The sequence below is a fragment of the Octopus sinensis genome, linkage group LG19, assembly GCF_006345805.1.
Source record: "Octopus sinensis linkage group LG19, ASM634580v1, whole genome shotgun sequence".
NCBI classification, from domain to species: Eukaryota; Metazoa; Mollusca; class Cephalopoda; order Octopoda; family Octopodidae; genus Octopus; species Octopus sinensis.
In genome coordinates this window covers 40,224,227-40,243,962 of record NC_043015.1, presented here as the reverse complement: position 1 = coordinate 40,243,962, position 19,736 = coordinate 40,224,227, and the positions used below count along the sequence as shown (strand labels likewise).

General features: G+C 38.2%; 1 protein-coding gene across 5 annotated transcripts in view; it reads right to left on the bottom strand.

The window, feature by feature from the left end:
- LOC115222110 (anoctamin-4) overlaps positions 1–19,736 on the bottom strand; it is a 132,565-nt gene that overhangs the window by 28,423 nt on the left and 84,406 nt on the right. For all 5 annotated transcript variants that reach the window (XM_036511328.1, XM_029792237.2, XM_036511327.1 and 2 more), the window contains 4 exons: positions 6,221–6,333; positions 4,825–4,877; positions 3,310–3,366; positions 1,165–1,229 (listed from right to left, as the gene is read on the bottom strand). In XM_036511328.1, the coding sequence (XP_036367221.1) occupies positions 1,165–1,229; positions 3,310–3,366; positions 4,825–4,877; positions 6,221–6,333 (288 nt within the window). The remainder of the gene's footprint in view (positions 1–1,164; positions 1,230–3,309; positions 3,367–4,824; positions 4,878–6,220; positions 6,334–19,736) is intronic.

The window sequence follows — 19,736 nt, the reverse complement described above, 5'->3', positions numbered from 1 at the left end:
AGACCCCAGTTGAACTGTCCAACCCATACCAGAATGGAAAGCGGATGCTAAACGATGATGATGATGATGATATGTGTGTGTGTATATATATATGTATACATACATACATAGACTTTATACATGTTCCAGACTCCTTATGAATCAGCTTACATCTGCTTTTTCATCCTCTTCATTTGCACTTTGCAAGTACATTTACGGACTTACATTTTTTATATATTTATTTTTATGAATTTTTATGCGTCTGTAAATATTTATGTCTCTTTTCTCTTTTCTCTTTTACTTGTTTCAGTCATTTGACTGCGGCCATGCTGGAGCACCGCCTTTAATCGAGCAACTCGACCCCAGGACTTATTCTTTTGTAAGCCCAGTACTTATTCTATTGGTGTCTTTTGCCAAACTGCTAAGTGACAGGGACATAAACACACTAGCATCGGTTGCCAAGCAATGCTAGGGGGACAAACACAGACACACAAACACACACATGCATATATATATTTATATACATATATACGACGGGCTTCTTTCAGTTTCCGTCTGCCAAATCCACTCACAAGGCTTTGGTCGGCCCGAGGCTATAGTAGAAGACACTTGCCCAAGGTGCCACGCAGTGGGACTGAACCCGGAGCCATGTGGTTGGTAAACAAGCTACTTACCACACAGCCACTCCAGCAATTTATATATATTTATAAATTTTTGTGTATATGTATGTATTCATAAATTCTTAGAAATTTTTTACATATCATATTGATGAATGCATCTATGTATGTACTTCGTATACCTTGGAGAATTTAGTTAATATAGATTGAATGAATATACACATCGGTTTTTGAATTTGGTTTCTCCTCTCCTTAATTTTATATTCCTGAAGCTCAATCAGAGTGCTAATCGGTTGAGCTGTATAAAGTGGATACCTATATCACTTATTTCTTCATTGTTCTACACACACACACATACACACACACACACACACACACACACACACACACACACAGAGGTTTTTTCTTTTTCCATCATTTGGAATTCAAGTTTTGTCCCCATTAACATTCTAGGGAGACGGTCACCCCCTAGGGCTGCCTTACCTTATTGTAAAGACGTAGGGCCCCCCGCCACTACAACAGAGATATCTTCCATAACTGGAGCAATGAATGAATGAATTCTTCTTACCTGATCGCATCCAATGGTTGCTTTTTGTACCACATTTTTGGTCTGGCCCACATTTCATAGAGTAACTGGACAATGGAGAGATCGATGAGAAAGAAAGAGAGAGAAATAGGGAGAGAAAAAGAAAGAAAAAAAGAGAGAGAGATTGTATTATTATCTTTATATATAAAAATGAAGTTGTGTGTCTGTCTCCTACGATTTAGATTCCTAACTACTCCCACATTTTGCGGTGCAGTGTAACCAAAAGCGGGTATCTTATAGTCGTGATTCATATCGAGCCCTTCTGGGTATTAGCGTGCGTCTACGATGAGTCTATGATTTAAAAAAAAATTTACCATCATTTTTTTCCATTTTTAATGCATTTTTTTCTATTATATAAGGGAAGTGACTCTCTAAAAATGCTTATATAGTTATTTCCCTTACAAACCCGAGCAACGCTGGACGATACTGCTAGTTGAATATAAAAGATCTTTACGTATGTGTCTATGGTTTGTGATAACACAGGCACATATGTACATAAATGCACACACAAACATGAATATATACACCACACACAGAGTTCTGCACAACCATATCCACCCTATAAGAGATCCCCACCCCTCCAGCCGATATATATACACTACAACCACGCCCTATGTTAAGAAGACGACTGCAGGTGACAGGTTGATAATATGTACACACACAATATATATTCAAGAAATGACAACTTAATTAATATATAATTGCAGTTTAATTAACAGACACCTTTTAGTTTGGAGTTTGGAATTGGTGTGGCGGTAGAGGTGTGTGGTTGCATATGTGTACCAGAGTGTGTGTATACATGCATCTGTACAGGTGTGTTTATGTATAAATGTGTGTGTGAATACATGCATCTGTACAGGTGTTTTTATGTACCAATGTGTATATGTGCATGTGTGTGTGTGTGTTTATACATGCATCTGTACAGGAGTGTGTATGTACCAATGTGTATGTGCGTGTGCGTGTGTGTGTATACATGCATCTGTACAGGTGTGTATACATGCATCTGTACAGGTGTGTTTATGTACCAATGTGTATGTGTGTGTGTGCGCGTGTGTGTGTGTGTATATATGCATCTGTACAGGTGTGTATACATGCATCTGTACAGGTGTGTTTATGTACCAATGTGTATGTGTGTGTGTGTGTGTATACATGCATCTGTACAGGTGTGTTTATGTACCAATGTGTATGTGTGTGTATGTGTGCATGCATGTGTGTATATGCATGTGTGTGTGTATATGTGTGTGTGTTTCTGTGTGCCACAGACTTACATAGCATGTACCAGCTCGAATTTAAAGCAAGTACATCCCCACCTCCGTTTTTAGGGACGTTAGTGGAAATGTTAAGCAAGATTCTCAAGTCCCTGATGCCTACCTAGGTAAATTAGGAGAAGTATTGGACAGAAACATGAGTCTGGTGCACTACTGTGCAACAGATTTGAACCTGAGACTCCAGGTTATACTCAAACCATTCAGCTCTTACAACTTAAAAATATACAGAAAAATAGGAACCAAAGGAAGTACCTCAATGTGGTAGCATAACTCGCTTGAAATAGCAGCTAAATCGCCCTCAAATCACACAAAACAATCTTAAAATAATTTATGTAATGGATTATATTGTTCTTTGTGTACAAATTAATGATAGGGTCATGTTTGGAACAACTTTATTAGTTCCTGACCTTGGGCTAAAACAATAATTATTATTATAACAATCACATTTAATAATGTAGCCCAAGACACATCAAATAAAATATAGGATGGTCACAGCTGGAAGAACTTTGATTAGAGGTCTGCTGGACCGCTACTAACCAAGGGTTAAACAACAAAAGAAGCAGCAGCAGCAGCAGCACAGCAGCAGCAGCAGCAGCAGCAGCAGCAGCAGCAACAACAACAACAACAACAACAACAACACAACAACAACCAACAACAACAACAACAACAACAACAACAACAACAACAACAACACAACAACAACAACAACAACACAACAACACAACAACAACAACAACAACCACAACAACAACACAACACAACAACACAACAACAACACAACACAACAACACAACAACAACACAACAACAACAACAACAACAACAACAACAACGACGGAAATGACGGTTTGGATACGTACATGTCGAGGGTTTCTTGGTCCGGTTGCATATATTGAGTCCTCATAGTAATATGGCCCCTGGAAGGGAAAAAAAAAGAAATAAGATATAACACATATAGGTGCAGGTGTGGCTGTATATTAAGAAGTTTGCTTCCCAACCACATGGTTCCGGGTTCAGTCCCCCCGTGTGGCACCTTGGCCAAGTGTCTTCTACCATAACCTCAGGCTGACCAAAGTCTTGAGAGTGGATTTGGTAGACGGAAACTGAAAGAAGCCTGTCGTGTATGTATATATATTATATAGGAGTGGCTGTGTGGTAAGTAGCTTGCTTACCAACCACATGGTTCTGGGTTCAGTCCCACTGCGTGGCACCTTGGGCAAGTGTCTTCTACTATAGCCTCGGGCCGACCAAAGCCTTGTGAGTGGATTTGGTAGACGGAAACTGAAAGAAGTCCGTTGTATATATATATATATATATGTGTGTGTGTGTGTGTGTGTGTGTTTGTTTGTGTGTCTGTGTTTGTCCCCCTAGCATTGCTTGATAACCGATGCTGGTGTGTTTATGTCCCTGTCACTTAGCGGTTCGGCAAAAGAGACCGATAGAATAAGTACTGGGCTTACAAAGAATAAGACACGGGGTCGAGTTGCTTGATTAAAGGCGGTGCTCCAGCATGGCCACAGTCAAATGACTGAAACAAGTAAAAGAGTAAAAGAATATATGTCAAGTATCTTTGGTGAGATTTTATTCCTGGTTAATGAAATGCTATGCAGTAATGTGTACACAGAGCCACAAATGTGGGAAGAGGAACACCACTTGAATTGACCCTAATTAATGACTGGTACTGTAATTTATTGGTATTTAAATGTTGGGAGGAAAAGCTGATTCTCGCGACAAGGTTTTTTTGTTCATTTCTCTCTCGATTGGCAATATATTAGAGACATAAAATCAAAATCAAATTCGATGACTGGCATCCATGCTAGTGGGGTGCAAAGAGCACCATACGAGTGTGATCGTTTGACAGAGCGGCTAACCAGCTTCCGTGCCAGTGGCACATAAAAGGGCACCATTCGAGTGTGATCGTTACCAGCGGCCCCTTATTAGCACTTGTGCCCGTGCTAGTAGGGTGTCAAGAGCACCATCCGAGCATGATCATTGCCAGAGCAGCCAACTGGCTTCCGAGCCAGTGGTACGTAAAAGGGCACCATTCGAGCATGATCGTTACCAGCATCACCTTACTGGCACCTGTGCCAGTGGCATGTGTAAAAAGATTCGAGCGAGGTCGTTGCTAGTACCACCTGACTGGCCCCTGTGCCAGTGGCATGTAAAAAGCACCCACTACACTCTCGGAGTGGTTGGCATTAGGAAGGGCATCCAGCTGAAGAAACTCTACCAGATCAAGATTGGAGCCTGGTGCAGCCATCTGGTTCGGCAGTCCTCAGTCAAATCATCCAACCCATGCTAGCATGGAAAGCGGACGCTAAACGATGATGATGATGATGATAAAAAATATGAAAAGGGTCTGTGTTTGGCCTTACCTCGTGGAGTGGATAAGCTGCTATGTAGGCATTTCCTAGTAACCTTTTGATGCCTGTTGAAGAATGGAGAGGAGAATGGAGAAATATTGAGAAGAAGACAGCAACAATAACAACAATAAAAGCTCAATGGCAGCAACAGCAATAACAAGAAGAACTGCAGCAGCAGGAATAATGGTAACAAGAATGGTAAAGACAACAAAAACAAAGCCCCTATGTGGTGGTTTGACCTGTTAGACATCATAGTTAGAATCACACGTTATTAAGAAGGACACATTGAATAATAATGTCCTTGGAGATAAACTATGTGAACGGATAGCTAGCCATGGATGGAACATTGGTTGATCATACAGCAGCTAGGACCAGGACTGACCATGGGCTAAACAACAACAGCAACAGCTCAACAGTCGTATATACTGAGATGATTGTGATGTGGGCCTTGGTTTCCCCGGGTAACTCCTGATTATGGGATCATTAAAAAGGGACACCAGGTTGAATGGGTGTGTTGAGAAGAAGTCATGAGCTCCTCCTCCTCCTCCTCCTCCTCCCCCCTCCCCTCCCCACTCTCAGAGGCTCTCATGAGTTCTGATATCGTCCTCCTTCTAAAGTGGTTCTAATCAGAGTCCACGAACCTTGAGGGTCCAATTAAGATTTTGCTGTTAAAAGATTGTTTATCCTTTGACAATACACAAAATATTTTAACAATTTTATAATTCAATTCCTAATAACATGAATTTTTTAAAACATTGACAGGTTATAGGGGTCCACCTGAATGAAATAGGGATCAGAAGGGGTTCATAGAAACAAAAAATGGTTGAGAATCCCTGCCCTAAAGAATAAGGTGTATCGTAGGATATTAGACGTGGCTTAGTGGTTAAGAAGCTCACTTCCTGACTATGTGGTTTTGGGTTCAGTTCTGCTGTCTGGCATCTTGGACTAACCAAAACTTTTGGAGTGGATTTGGTAGGTGGAAACTGAAAAGAAGCCCATCATATCTAAGTATATGTATATGAATATGTGTGTGTGTTTTGGCTTATATTTGTGCTTCTCTAAAGAACTGTTGAGCTACAAACAATGCTGTCAACAAGTTGTCTCCTGATTTTGGTCCCTCAAAGGCATAGGAAACAAGAGATCCCTTAGTTGAAAAAAAACCCAAAAAAACAGGTAAAGTTGAGGAAGAGTATACAACTGAAAAAGAAAGATTCAATAATAAATCTAACCCATGCTAGCATGGAAAAGTGGACATAAAAAGGAACGAAAAATACATTTCTGATACAAGAAAAATATTATAGGTTTATGAGGGAAGGATGTGATTGAGTGACATTCATGCCTATCACATAGATATCAGTAGATATCTGGCTCTTTCTTAGATTAAATGAGAAATTTTACAAGTTCTTACCATATTTTCGTATTCTGCCTTCTCCCTCAAAAGTTGCTCTTGATAGAATTTCATTAACAATGCGACTTCTTTCGGCAGAAGTGAAAAATTCTTCCGTGTTTTGAATGACATACCTGAAAATGGAAGAACGTTTAAATTCCGTCAGTCAATTGGATTAAATTGTAGTTTTGTGAAGCATCTTTGATCGGGATGGAATTATAACAGAAGACAAAATGTTGGTTACCATGAGGAGGTACCACAATGGGGTACAGTTCACTGTAACGTGCCCATGGCCAAGATGTTTAACTGTCAACAGTCCAGTCTACCAAGCTGTAAGTAGGTACCACAGTGTATTACAGTTCACTGTACTGTGTCCATGACTAAGCTCAGTCTATCTAGATTTGTACAGGTACCACTCTACTGGATCACATCCATTCATCATCTGAAGTCACAAAGTCTCACCTTAGACCAACACTTGGTTTTTATGAGCCAAGGAATCGCTAAAATTAACAGCTAAATTACCCATAGATCTCATCCCACTCTATTCAATCTTGAAAAGAAAGGACATGTTTGATGATGTACTCCTAGATATATTATGCCTGGAACAACACTTGACCAAAGATCTATTTGATCAAGACTGATCTGGGGATAAATCCGAAAAGCAAACTGATATTCATAAAGAAATAGACCAATCTCTTCTACAACTTTCCACTTATGGTTCTTATTTAATGCTAAAATGGTTCCTATTTAATTGACTCCAAAGGATGAAAAGCAAAGTCGACCATGGAAGAATTTGAACTCAGAACATGAGGGTAGACAAAATGCCACTAAGCATTTTACCCAGTGTGCCAACAATTCTGCCAGCTTACCAATATTAATGAGTAGAATTTACTGTACCCATGGCCCCAACAGGTGGAGGCACAATGGCCCAGTGGCTAGGGCAGCGGACTCGCGGTTGGAGGATTGCGGTTTCGATTCCCAGACTGAGCGTTGTGTGTGTTTATTGAGCAAAAACACCTAAAAGCTCCACGAGGCTCCGGCAGGGGGTGGTGGTGACCCCTGTTGTACTCTTTCACCACAACTTTCTCTCATCCTCTCTTCCTGTTTCTTGAGTAATGCTGCGATGGACTGGCGTCCTGTCCATCCGGGGGAACACATCCGCCACAGAAACCGGGAAACTGGGCCCATGGGCCTGGCTAGGCCTGAAAAGGGCGATGAAGAATGACCCCAACAGACCCTTGAAAAGGGCCAGGACGAATCAGCAGTCCCCATAGCATTACCCAATGTGAAAGTTATAATGACAAAGAATAAGCTGAGAGTGAATTCCAAATGGTAGAGATTTTGGAAAGGAATGGTTAGGAATAGGGGTTAGTTGTAGAGGTTTAGGTTGGGGTCTCGAGCCATTATAGTAGCAAACAAGAGGAAGGATGAGTCAAGTGTGTTGAGGTAGTAGCAGTAGTAGTGGCAGCAGCAGCAGCAATGGTAGAAAAGACAGAGCAATGAGACAGAATTTGGAATGTGTTGGTAAAAAAACTCCAAACCAGTCTGTCTCAGATGTTGCCAAGTGTTTCTTTAAAACAGATCTTTGGAATTTGTGAGGAATTTGTGAAAAACGACCTTAGAAGTTGAAAATAATAACAACAACAACAACAAAAAAACGATAAAGAAATTATGAAAACAATTGAAGAATTTGCAAAGAATTTTTGTGAAAGTAATCAATTTGATGGTTGGGAAAAAAAAACATTTTTTCTCTGTATCATTTGAATTATTATTATTGATGATGATGATGATGATAATAATAATAAAAACAATAATAATAATAATAATAATAATAATAAAAATAATAATAAAAATAATAATAAAAATAATAATAATAATAATCATAATAATAATGATAGTAATAATAATAATAATAATAATAATATAATAATAAGAAGAAGAATTATAATAATCCATACTTTATTACAGAAAAAAGATTATGGTAATGATAATAATTATTTAATTCTTTTCGGTGCAGTCTTTATGTCAGCAGATGGAAAAGAAAGATTGAGTTAATTGTAGAAGAGGAGATAACAAGGAATTGATAGCTTTGAGCTAAATTTGGATGTACAGGGATTTGTGTGTGGGTATCTATGTGTACCTTTCATCTATCAGTTTATCTATCCACCTGGCTATCCTTCTGCCTGCCTACCCATCTACCTCAACTATCTATCTATCTATCTATCTATCTATCTATCTGTCTGTCTACGCATCTACCCATCTGTCTACCCATCTACCCACCTACCCATCTACCCATCCATCTACCCATCTACCCATCTATCTATCTGTCTATCTATCTATCTATCTACCCATCTACCTATCTATCTGTCTGTCTATGCATCTATCCATCTATCTACCCATCTACTCATCTATCTATCTGTCTGTCTACGCATCTATCCATCTATCTACCCATCTACCCATCTATCTGTCTGTCTATGCATCTATCCATCTATCTACCCATCTACTCATCTATCTATCTGTCTGTCTACGCATCTATCCATCTATCTACCCATCCACCTATGAGAGAGAAAGGGGTAGTGTATGAATAACTGTGAAGTGGGAAATGAAACAGAGAGAGAGAGAGAGAAAGAGAGAGAGAGAGAGAGGAGAGTGTCTAAATGATGCGTACCAAAACCAAGCAACACATGGCTGACCTCTGACCTGTCTATCAACCTCCTCCCCATCACCTACCACCCTACCTTAGCATCTTACATAAATCATCTCATTCTCTCCATCTTATCAGCTGGTGGTGGTGGGGGAGGGGAAAGTTTGGTGGAATGACAGGTTCAGAAAATGCTACAGAGTCCATTGGGTGGTGGCTGTGGAATGGTAATGCTTGTTTCATTGATAAATCTTCACAACTGACAATGTCAATGTCTTGGGAAAAACCTATTAATATTCCAGACATTTCTTCAATATTGCATAAATACTCCCATCTCTACAATGTTTGGTAAAAGAGGGAGAAAGATTACACCTGAAACTGGACTTGTTTTTGGTAGAGTCATTTCTGCACATTTCTCAACACATGCACTATCAATTAGACAACATTATACATGTTTTATGTGGAGGCGTGTGGCTTAGTGGTTAGGATGTCAGCATCATGGTTGTAAGATTGTGGTTTCGATTCTTGGATCGGGTGACGCGTTGTGTTCTTGAGCAAAACACTTCATTTCACGTTGCTCCAGTCCACTCAGCTGGCAAAAATGAGTAACGCTGCAATGGACTGGCGTCCCGTCTAGCTGGGGAACACATACGCCATAGAAACTAGGAAACCGGGCCCGTGAGCCTGGGTAGGCTTTAAAAGGGTGCATTTATTTTTATTTCATACATTTCTTATAGTTCATTGTCTCAAAGAAAGAAATAAAGAAAGAAGAAAGATACATAGATGGACAGAGAAATAGACAAACAGAGATAGACAGACAGAGCTAGCTAAGGAGAGAGAGAAAGAGAGAGAGAAGGAGAGAGAGAGAGAGAATGTGTGTATCTTTCTGTTGGTGGTCTGAAGAGATGTGTCCAAACACATTGTGAATTGCCTGATTCAGCATTGCATTTAACAGAGAGGAGACATTTCTGTAACAGCTGGGATACAAGTTGTAGATCGTTAGCTGGGCTAAAAAGTCATCAAAGAGCAATTGGAAATACTCAAAACTGAACCAAATTCCACCCTCATCATCATCATCATCATCATCACCATTCCATGCCATGCAAACATCTACTGCTGTGTTCTCTGGTTCTTTTGGATGGTTCTGTGGAATGTCAGATGGGAAGAGATGACTGGGTTCTGTTTGAATGCCCTTCAGTTTTTAGGAGGTGAGGGGCTCAAGAAGAGAGTCTTCCATGACCCTCCTCATAGATTATCACATTTGATTTCTTGGTGTGTGTGAAAGAGAGAAAGAGAGGGAGAGAAAGAGAGAGGGAGAGAAAGAGATAGGGAGAGAGAGAAAGAGAGAGGGAGAGGAGAGAGATAGGGAAGGAAAGAGAGAGAGACAGGTGGGGAGAGAGAGAGAAAGAATCAGGTTCGGACTTTATTGACCCTGGAAAAACAACAAGCAAAGTTGATGTTGGTTAGATTTGAACTCGGAAAGAAAAGAGTCACAACTACCACAACATTCAACACTTCGTGGAATCAACTGTACACACACATTCGTACATATATAACACATATAAACACACAAATGAATGGCTCAGTGGTTAGTGTTGAGCTTACAATCGTGAGGTTGTGAGTTTGAATCCTGGACAGGGGTGAGTGTTGTGTCCTTGAGCAAGACACTTTATTTCACGTTGCTCCAGTTCACTCACCTGTAGAAATGAGTTGTGATGTCACAGGTGCCAAGCTGGATCAGCCTTTGCTTTTCCTTGGATAACATCAGTGGCGTGGAGTGGGGAGGCTGGTATGCATGGGCAACTGCTGGTCTTCCATAAAACAACCTTGCCCGGACTTGTGCCGGCAGGGTAACCTCCTATGTGCAATCCCATAGTCAGTCATGACCGAAGGGGGTCTCAGAAACACACAAACAAAAATTCACTGATTTACACAACACTTGTGACATCCCCAAACAAATCTGATAAACTTAAATACAGAACGAAGCATAAAATTTTTTTACACTTCCTCATTGTTCTTATTAATTTTGAAACATCTTGGTTAAGAAAAAACAAAAAAACATAAAAAAAACCTCAGTCATAATTACAAAATTTAGATTTTTACCATTTTCCGATTCCATCAAATCAGACTTCTAGAAATAATAGCAAAATTATTTAATTATCCACTTCATTTTAATTTATTAAATTGATAATATATAACAATATTTAAGAGATTATTTAAATGTCTCATGAGTTCAGAAGGACAGACATTTAATATGTGTAATATTAGTCGTGTAAAGTTCTTTGGTTCAGTACCATTTATGGAATTGTCTGTCTGTGTGTCTGTCTCTCTTCTACTGCATTACTGATTTTAATGAGACCCCCAGAGGAGTGAAAGTTAATGTCGTCTCCAGTTAGATTTGAACTCAGAACGAGTTAAACCCAAGAACATAACTAAATACTGCAAGGAATTTAGTTGAACAAGATACAGTTTCTTCCATTTCATCAGACTAATAATAATAATAATAATAATAATAATAATGATAATAATAATAATAATATAAATTATTATTATTTCAAATTTTTGGCTCAAGGACAGCTTCAGGGAGGTGGGGATGAGTCGATTACATCGACCCCAGTGTTCAACTGGTACTTATTTTATCGACCCCAAAAGGATGAAAGACAAAGTCGACCTCGGCGGAATTTGAACTCAGAACCTAGCGATGGGCAAAATACCACTAAGCATTTCGTCCAGCATGCTAACGATTCTGCCAGCTCACTGCCTTAATAATAATAATAATGTTCGGTCGTGAACAAAAACAACAACAACAAAAACAACAATAATAATAATTCTAATTTAGACATAAGGTCAACAATTTTAAGGAGAGGTGGACCAGTCAGTACAATTGGTCCCATAGTCTCTGACTGATATCTTTTGGACCCTAAAATGATGAGATGTGAAGTTCATCTTGGCAGGATTTGAATTTGGTTTGTAAAGAAATGGAAGAAATGCTGTGTTTGGTTTAGTATTTAAGTGCTCAAAATCTCTCGTGGAAGCGCCATCCAACCAAAATGCAAATATATGGGAAACTACCACCTGTATCATCTCTTGCGAAAGGTAGAAGAGTCCAGTTTGCTGGACATTGTTGTAGAGCTGAAAAAGAGGTAATTTCTACTCTTCTCCTCTGGAAGCCATCTACTCGCAATACCAGAGGGCGCACACTCTCCTACCCTGATGTAATCTCTAGGGATACAGGCATCCAGCAACAGGACCTCCGTAATGCCATGATGGACCGTGAAGTCTGGCGTAACATAGTAAATTCCATTGTCTCGACCACGGTCGAACAATGAAAATGATGATTTAAGTGCTTTTGCTACTCCACCAAATTGATGAGGATAATAGCAATGATAATAATGATGATGATGAAAAGTAGGAGAAGAACAAAAATAGGGGAAATGAGGGGGAAACAAAATGGGGAATAAAGGTAGAAAATAGGAAAGAAAAGACAAACGAAAACAGAAATATGCAAACAAAGAAATTAATCAGAAAAATGAGAAGCAAAAAGAAAAAAAAAAAAACAGAGAAGAAACTAGGAAAGAGAAAACAGAAAATGAAGAACAGAGAAAAAGTGATCCAAAATCAGTAAAAGAGAAAAAAATGACAAACAAAAAGGAACATTTCCGAAACCCCAAAAAAATTTGAAATGGGAGGAAATACAGAAAGTATGGGAAAAACAGAAAAGGAACAGAATCAGGCTGAAGAACATAAAATAAAAAATTAAAAAAAACAGAAAAGAAGATGATGAAAGAAATTGGATAACGAAATATGGGGGAACTCTAAAATATGGATAAAATGAGGGGAAATGTGGATAAAAAGACAAAAAACCCCAGAAAAAATGAAAGTGGGAAAATAGAATAGAAAACAGAAAAGATGTAAAATACACAGGAAGTCCAGTGGATATTTGTTCCTGAAAACTGGTGTCTTTATTTCAGTGTAGATGGATGGGCATGGAAGGAGGTTCATTGGTAGAACAGAGCACCACACTAAATAACTTACAGTATTTAGCTTTTTTATGTTCTGGGTTCAATTCCTGTTGGTTCTGACTTTGTTTTTTATCTGTTGGAGATTGATAAAATATATAGTAGAAATATATTCTGGGGTAGATTGGAATGGTTAGCCTCTCCTGGTGATATTGAAGACAATGGTGACATCAAACTTCAGGTCAGACAACATCAAACAACAACAGTAAGATCAAACACTGACAAAAACAAACATCAGAGAACAACGATAGTAACATCAGACGATAACATCAGACGATAACATCAGACGATAACATCAGACGATAACATCAGACGATAACATCAGACAATCACATCAGATGATAACATCAGGCGATAACATCAGACGATAACATCAGACGATAACATCAGACAATAACATCAGACAATAACATCAGACAATAACATCAGACAATAACATCAGACAATAGTAACAAATGAGACATCAGAAAGTAATGCCAAATGAGACATCAGAGAATTACAACAAATGAGACATCAGATAATCAGTCAACAGACACCGATATTAAACAATAAAAGACAACAAGAACAGAAGGCAACACTAACAGCAAGAACAACATTCATCCAAGAAATGGAACAGCAACAACAACAGCCATTTTATAGACGACAACAATCACAACAACTCCAACAACATTAACTGCTGAAGTTAGCAACGGTAAAAACCAAAAGAGGAAAACCAATAATAATAATAATAAAAATAATAATAATAATAATAATAATAATAATAATAATGATGATGATGATGATGATGATAAATCCTTCTTTCTTTCTTTCTTTCTTTCCCTTGCCATAACTGATTTAATTTTAAAACAATAAATTTATCTGACTACTGCAGACTTTAAAATGTTTATCAACGTAGACGACATTTTAACTTATTAAAAGTCAAAAAATCAATATTGCTGACAACAGAATTATGGAAATGGATATCTGGGAATAACCAGACTTACCAAAGAAGTACCGAGATTAGAATTTAAAATAGAACGCTATCTTACAACGTTTGCACTATCTGTTTGCTGAGCATAGGTAGTGCAATGTTGAAAATAACCAGTCTTACTGTATATAATGAAGGTTTTGTCTATTTAGGAAGATGAAATCACATCTAATAGCTAGTTAAGAACACCACAATGTGTTGCAAGCTAAAATTCCTACATTTAGGACTACGTTTTAGCTCGTTAAAGGCACTACATTTTAGCTCGTTAAAACTACTACTTTTAGCAAGCTAAACTCACTACATTTGGTAAAAACTAAAAACTAAAAGGCTAAAAACGCTACATTCAGCAAATTAAAATTATAACATTTAGCAAGCTAAAATAGTGATTTTATCTTGTAAACTAAACACACTTGCAAACTAAAACTGAAATGCGCTACATGTTGTCAGCTAAACACGCTACATGTTGTAAGCTAAACACACTACATGTTGTAACCTAAACACGCTACATGTTGTAACCTAAACACGCTACATGTTGTAACCTAAACATGCTACATGTTGTAACCTAAACACACTACATGTTGTAAGCTAAACATGCTACATGTTGAAAGTTAAACACAATACATCCAGCAAATTAATATATTGAGCAATCTGAAAATTTCAAATATGTATTTTGTTTATCTCTCTGTGCTGTAGAATTGCATGCTCTATGCAAAAAATGCCGCAGTACATAAAATATATTTTCACAACTGAAGATGCTCAAATGAACAACAATCATGCTTTCTGAGCAAATCGTTCCAATGTGGAATCATTGCATTCAGTTCATCTTGCTACAATGCACACAACATGGCTCAATTTGTCCTTATACACGTGTGTGTGTGTGTGTATGTGTGCACCAGTGTGTGTGTGTGGTAGTGGTAAGGCTATTAAAATTCCGCCGAGGTCGACTTTGCTTTTCATCCTTGTGGGTAGTAAAGAAATAGGTATTTCATCTGCCTCTACGTTTTGAGTTCAAATTCCGCCAAAGTCGACTTTGCCTTTCATCCTTTCGGGGTCGATAAATTGAGTACCAGTTACATACTGGGGTCGATATAATCAACTTAATTCGTTTGTCTGTCCTTGTTTGTCCCCTCTGTGTTTAGCCCCTTGTGGCTAGTAAAGAAATAGGTAAGGCTATTAAATGAAAAATAAGCACTTTACTGATAAAAGGACTCCATACTCGTTTTTGAGTCAAATCCATTCTATGTACGGCTTTTAACTGCAACTTCACAAGTATTACTTCTTGAGTCTTCAACACACACACACACACACACACACACACACACACACACACGTCCTTTTATATCTGCTTTCCCTGCTGGTATAGGTTGGACGTTCTGACAGGATCCAGGGGGTCAAAAGTCTGTACCTTGTTCCAATGCATTAGTTTTGGTAAGGTTTCTACAACTGGATGCCCTTCCAAACATCAATCGCTCTGAGGAGTGTATTGGGTACGTGTTTTGGGGTGGGTGGGGGATTGTCTTGATCTGAGTCAGGGGACCAAATCTTGCATGTATGCTCCATTTTTGATATGATTTCTATGGCTGGATGCCATTTCTAATACTAACTACTTTACAGAGTTTGTGTGTGTCTGTGTGCGCGCACGCGTATGTGTGTACATGCATATGTGTGTGTGCATGTATGTACGTATGTGTGCATCTGTATGTGTGTGTGTGTACATGTATTTGTGTGTGTGTGTATGTGTGAGATAGATAGTGAATAAATGGGAAGGTCAGAATGGCTTTTGAATGAAAAGTGCTCTTTGTATTTTGATTTTTCATATTCTTTACCAACCACTCCCAAAATATATAGTGGCCATCCTGCCTCATTAGTGGATTTGTGATCAACTATAAATGCTTGTATCCTATTAACTTCATCCTGCCACACACAGTAGCAAGATGTACATATTATAACACTGTAGTATGTTATGCAACCTGATGAGGTTTCTCCTGCACTGTGGGGGGTGCATTCGATTCCATTACATCATTCCCCACCCAATAGGGAACAGAGCAGATGCAAGCCGAAACGATTGTTATGCTTTAGCCCTAGGAAGCATCAACGCTTCCTGTCGGCCTTGCTACACCAGACTGATGAAGAGCAAAGACTCAGAAACTATTCTCTGGGAGCAGGCTTAGCTGGGTGGGGGTGCTTGTCTCCCCTTTGTAAACATAAGGACACAGGAAATGTGTCAAGGCCGACAGGAAGCGTCGATGCTTCCTAGGGCTAAATAGCGATGGTGTGATTCCCTTTATGGGACTGTCACATTAAGTTGACAGTATACAACTGCTCTCTCTCTCTCCCTATATATATCTAGCTCCTACACGCATTTTTTTTCTCTCCTTGTTTCTCTCCTTGTTTTTTTTCTGTGTATCTTTACACTCTCGGAGTGGTTGGCGTTAGGAAGGGCATCCAGCTGTAGAAACACTGCCAGATCTGACTGGCCTGGTGCAGCCTTCGGGCTTGCCAGACCCCAGTTGAACCGTCCAACCCATGCTAGCATGGAAAGCGGACGTTAAACAATGATGATGATGATGATGATGATCTTTCTGTCGAAGAGCGTAGGCTCGAAACGTAAAAGACTTGTTCTATTTCTATTCCTGAGCGCCATACTAATACATTTGTTTGTTTGTACTCCACCTGCCTTCCTCTTTTGTTTATTTTCACAAACCTTCCCGTTATATATATACATACACATATATATGCATTTATTTATTTATTTATTTATTTTTCGTGTGAGCAGATAAATATTATATTCTTGCTATTTTGGGTGGAAAACCAACCTGAAATACAAGATCCTCGATCAGATACATTGGGAAATAATTCCTGAGCAGAACTAACGAATGTTAGTGGCTTGTTTGGATTAATTAAAGACAGGAGAAACATGATTCTTGAAATGAAAGGCTGAGATAAAAGAAGCAATTAATGGTAAAATTAATTGATCTGATAAAATTACATGGTTTACCATAGATTAATCTCCTTATTTATTATCGATCAGGTCTTAAATGAACCTTGGATTGAAAGTCAAGCACACTCATCGATTTGTACAAGAAGGAAGGTGATTTCCTAGACTGTGGTTTATATAAAGTGATTAAGTTATGGAATGAAGGTTTTGGAAAGAATGTTGGAGCATAAGACGATTCATAAAGCTAACCTCTGCTTTAGAAAGAGAAATTGCCTTAATATGCTTGTTCAGTGGCCCTTTATGCATTGAGGAATGATTGGCTACTGTGACAGTAATGCCACAAATGAGTTCTTTTAGTGGCTGTTTATAAAACTATATTGTATGACTGAAGTAAAATGATGTTGCTTATTCTTTTGGTATCAACCCCCATCCAAGACTGCCCCCACCCCTGGTTCTATGGTACAAAACCCCTAATTTTAAAGGGTCCATATTTCAAATTGTAACCTTGCATTATAAGGACCGTTTCTTATTTTTTAGACAATAACTTCATGATGTAAAAGAATCCAGCTGTAGAAATCAAACCAAAAAATGGAACATGGAGATGTGTCTGATGTCTTAATGAGTCTGTGAGCTCAATGGAGACATGAATCTTGTCATTGGCAGGGGTGGGGTGGGGCAACTTTTCAACGTTCTATGTGTGTGTATGTGTGTGCAGAGGAGTGTATGTATATGAACAAATGTGTGTGAATGAATGTAGGTGTGAATGAATGAATATATATTTTGCATGAATAAATAAATGAGAGGAAGAAAGAAAGAGATGCCGAGAGAGAGAGAGAAAGAGGGGAAAGAAAAAAACGAAAAGGTATCTACTCTGTTAGTCTTGTACTTAGAGTGTTGCAATGATATCTCATCTTCCACTGAACATGCATTTGTTACGGCAAGGATGATTACCACAACATCTATAATGCTATTGTTTCACAAGAACTGAACACACAATACCATTTTGTCATTTTTCTTTCTCTTTTCAAAGTTTTTAACTGAAGTAAAATGCAACAAGATGCATTGGAGGGACATAACCAGAGAGGTGTATATATATATGTATATATATACATACATATATGAGAGAGAGAGGGGGGGGAGAGAAATTCCAAAGCACATGGAGGGAAAGAAATGAAAAGAAAGAAGAGGCAAACAGATACCAAGATAGACAGATATATATATATATATATATATATATATATATATATATATATATATAGATAGATAGATAGATAGATGGATAGGAGAGAGATTCTGTCAAGAGATGGCATAAGTTACTACAAATATCAAAAGTTCAAAACAACAACAGCAATAATAATTATTATTATAACAATATTTATCATAATAATAATAAGAATAATAATAATAACAATAATCATAATAAATTTCTTGTTTGCCAAAAGGCCACTACGGGAGGAACAATACAGTAAAAATAGTTTGAAAACTAAAATTATCAAATTATAAAAATACAGTATTAGTAAAAACTAATATTAGTAAAACCAATAAATTAGTAAAAATACATTAGAAATATAATATAACTAATCAATGGTACCCCAGGGTACTCCGCCTAAATCCATCAGATTCCTCAACATAGATCTTGGTACCTGCTGGCATTGTACACGAGATGAAGCATCAATTTAGTTGCCTTCATAATATGAGTCAAATAGGGAGGGAATCCTCTGAGATCTTTATTATTTTTACTTGCTGGTTGAAGGGGCAGCACCCACGGGAATTTGGTTGGAAGGGTAGCACCCATGGAGTCTAGTGCAAAGAGCCATGGATATATATATATTTCTTTACTACCCACAAGGGGCTAAGCACAGAGGGGACAAACAAAGACGGACAAACGGATTAAGTCGATTACATCGACCCCAATGCGTTAACTGGTACTTAATTTATCGACCCCGAAAGGATGAAAGGCAAAGTTGACCTCGGCGGAATTTGAACCCAGAGCGTAACGGCAGACGAAATACGGCTATGCATTTCGCCCAGCGTGCTAACGATTCTGCCAGCTCGCCGCCTATATAGAGAAAGAAGGGAATTGGTGACAAGACTGATCCCTAAGGTACACCATGGTTGACAGAGTTCTGTCAACAGATGCCTGTGAAAGGGGAGGGATGGCCCCATGTGTTAGTATGTACAAATAATGAACAAAACAACATCATGAAGTAAAACAAAGGAATAAAAGCATAAAAAAATCTAACAAAAACATAAATATATGAATAATTAATAATGTTAATTTTCAACTATGTTAATTAAAAATGGAAATAATTCAGGTAGGAAATCCAAATTTACTTTGTCCAAACATCTCAACTATATTTCTCCAAGACACACAGACATGCACCAAGATGAAGAAAGATGGAAGACAAAGACAAAATTTCACAAAAAAAAAAAAAACTAAACAAAATTGAAACAATGTATGTTTAATTATGGATGCACAGAAGTGATATAAACATAACAGAGAGATGACAGAATTAAAACTAAGAATCAAATTAATAACAATGCTACAGATACATTTGAAAGTCATAATGAGATCGTAGACAATTACTGTTAATTAGTGGTTGAGATTTACTAGAGGTAGATGGTGGTGGTTGCAGCAAATACACTGTGAATCCCTAAAGCATTGGTTGGTGCTGACCCCATGACCCCATGTTAATTCTTATTGCGAAGATTTATAATTAGACATTCCAGCTGTGAGCTTCCAACCTTGTTAGGCATAGTCCTAAGACATTGACGTATGTCTTAGAACTAGAAAACCTGACTGCCTTCAGAAGGGATTCTTAAGGTAGCCAGATTTTAGGGAGATATTGTTGTTAGTTCTAGCATGACTTATAAACCACATGGAGCCTCTCTGAAGTCCACTTGGTGCTGGAATATGAGAGTGATGGTGACAGTAGTTTTCATTCCTGCTGAATTAATAAACTGCACTCCTA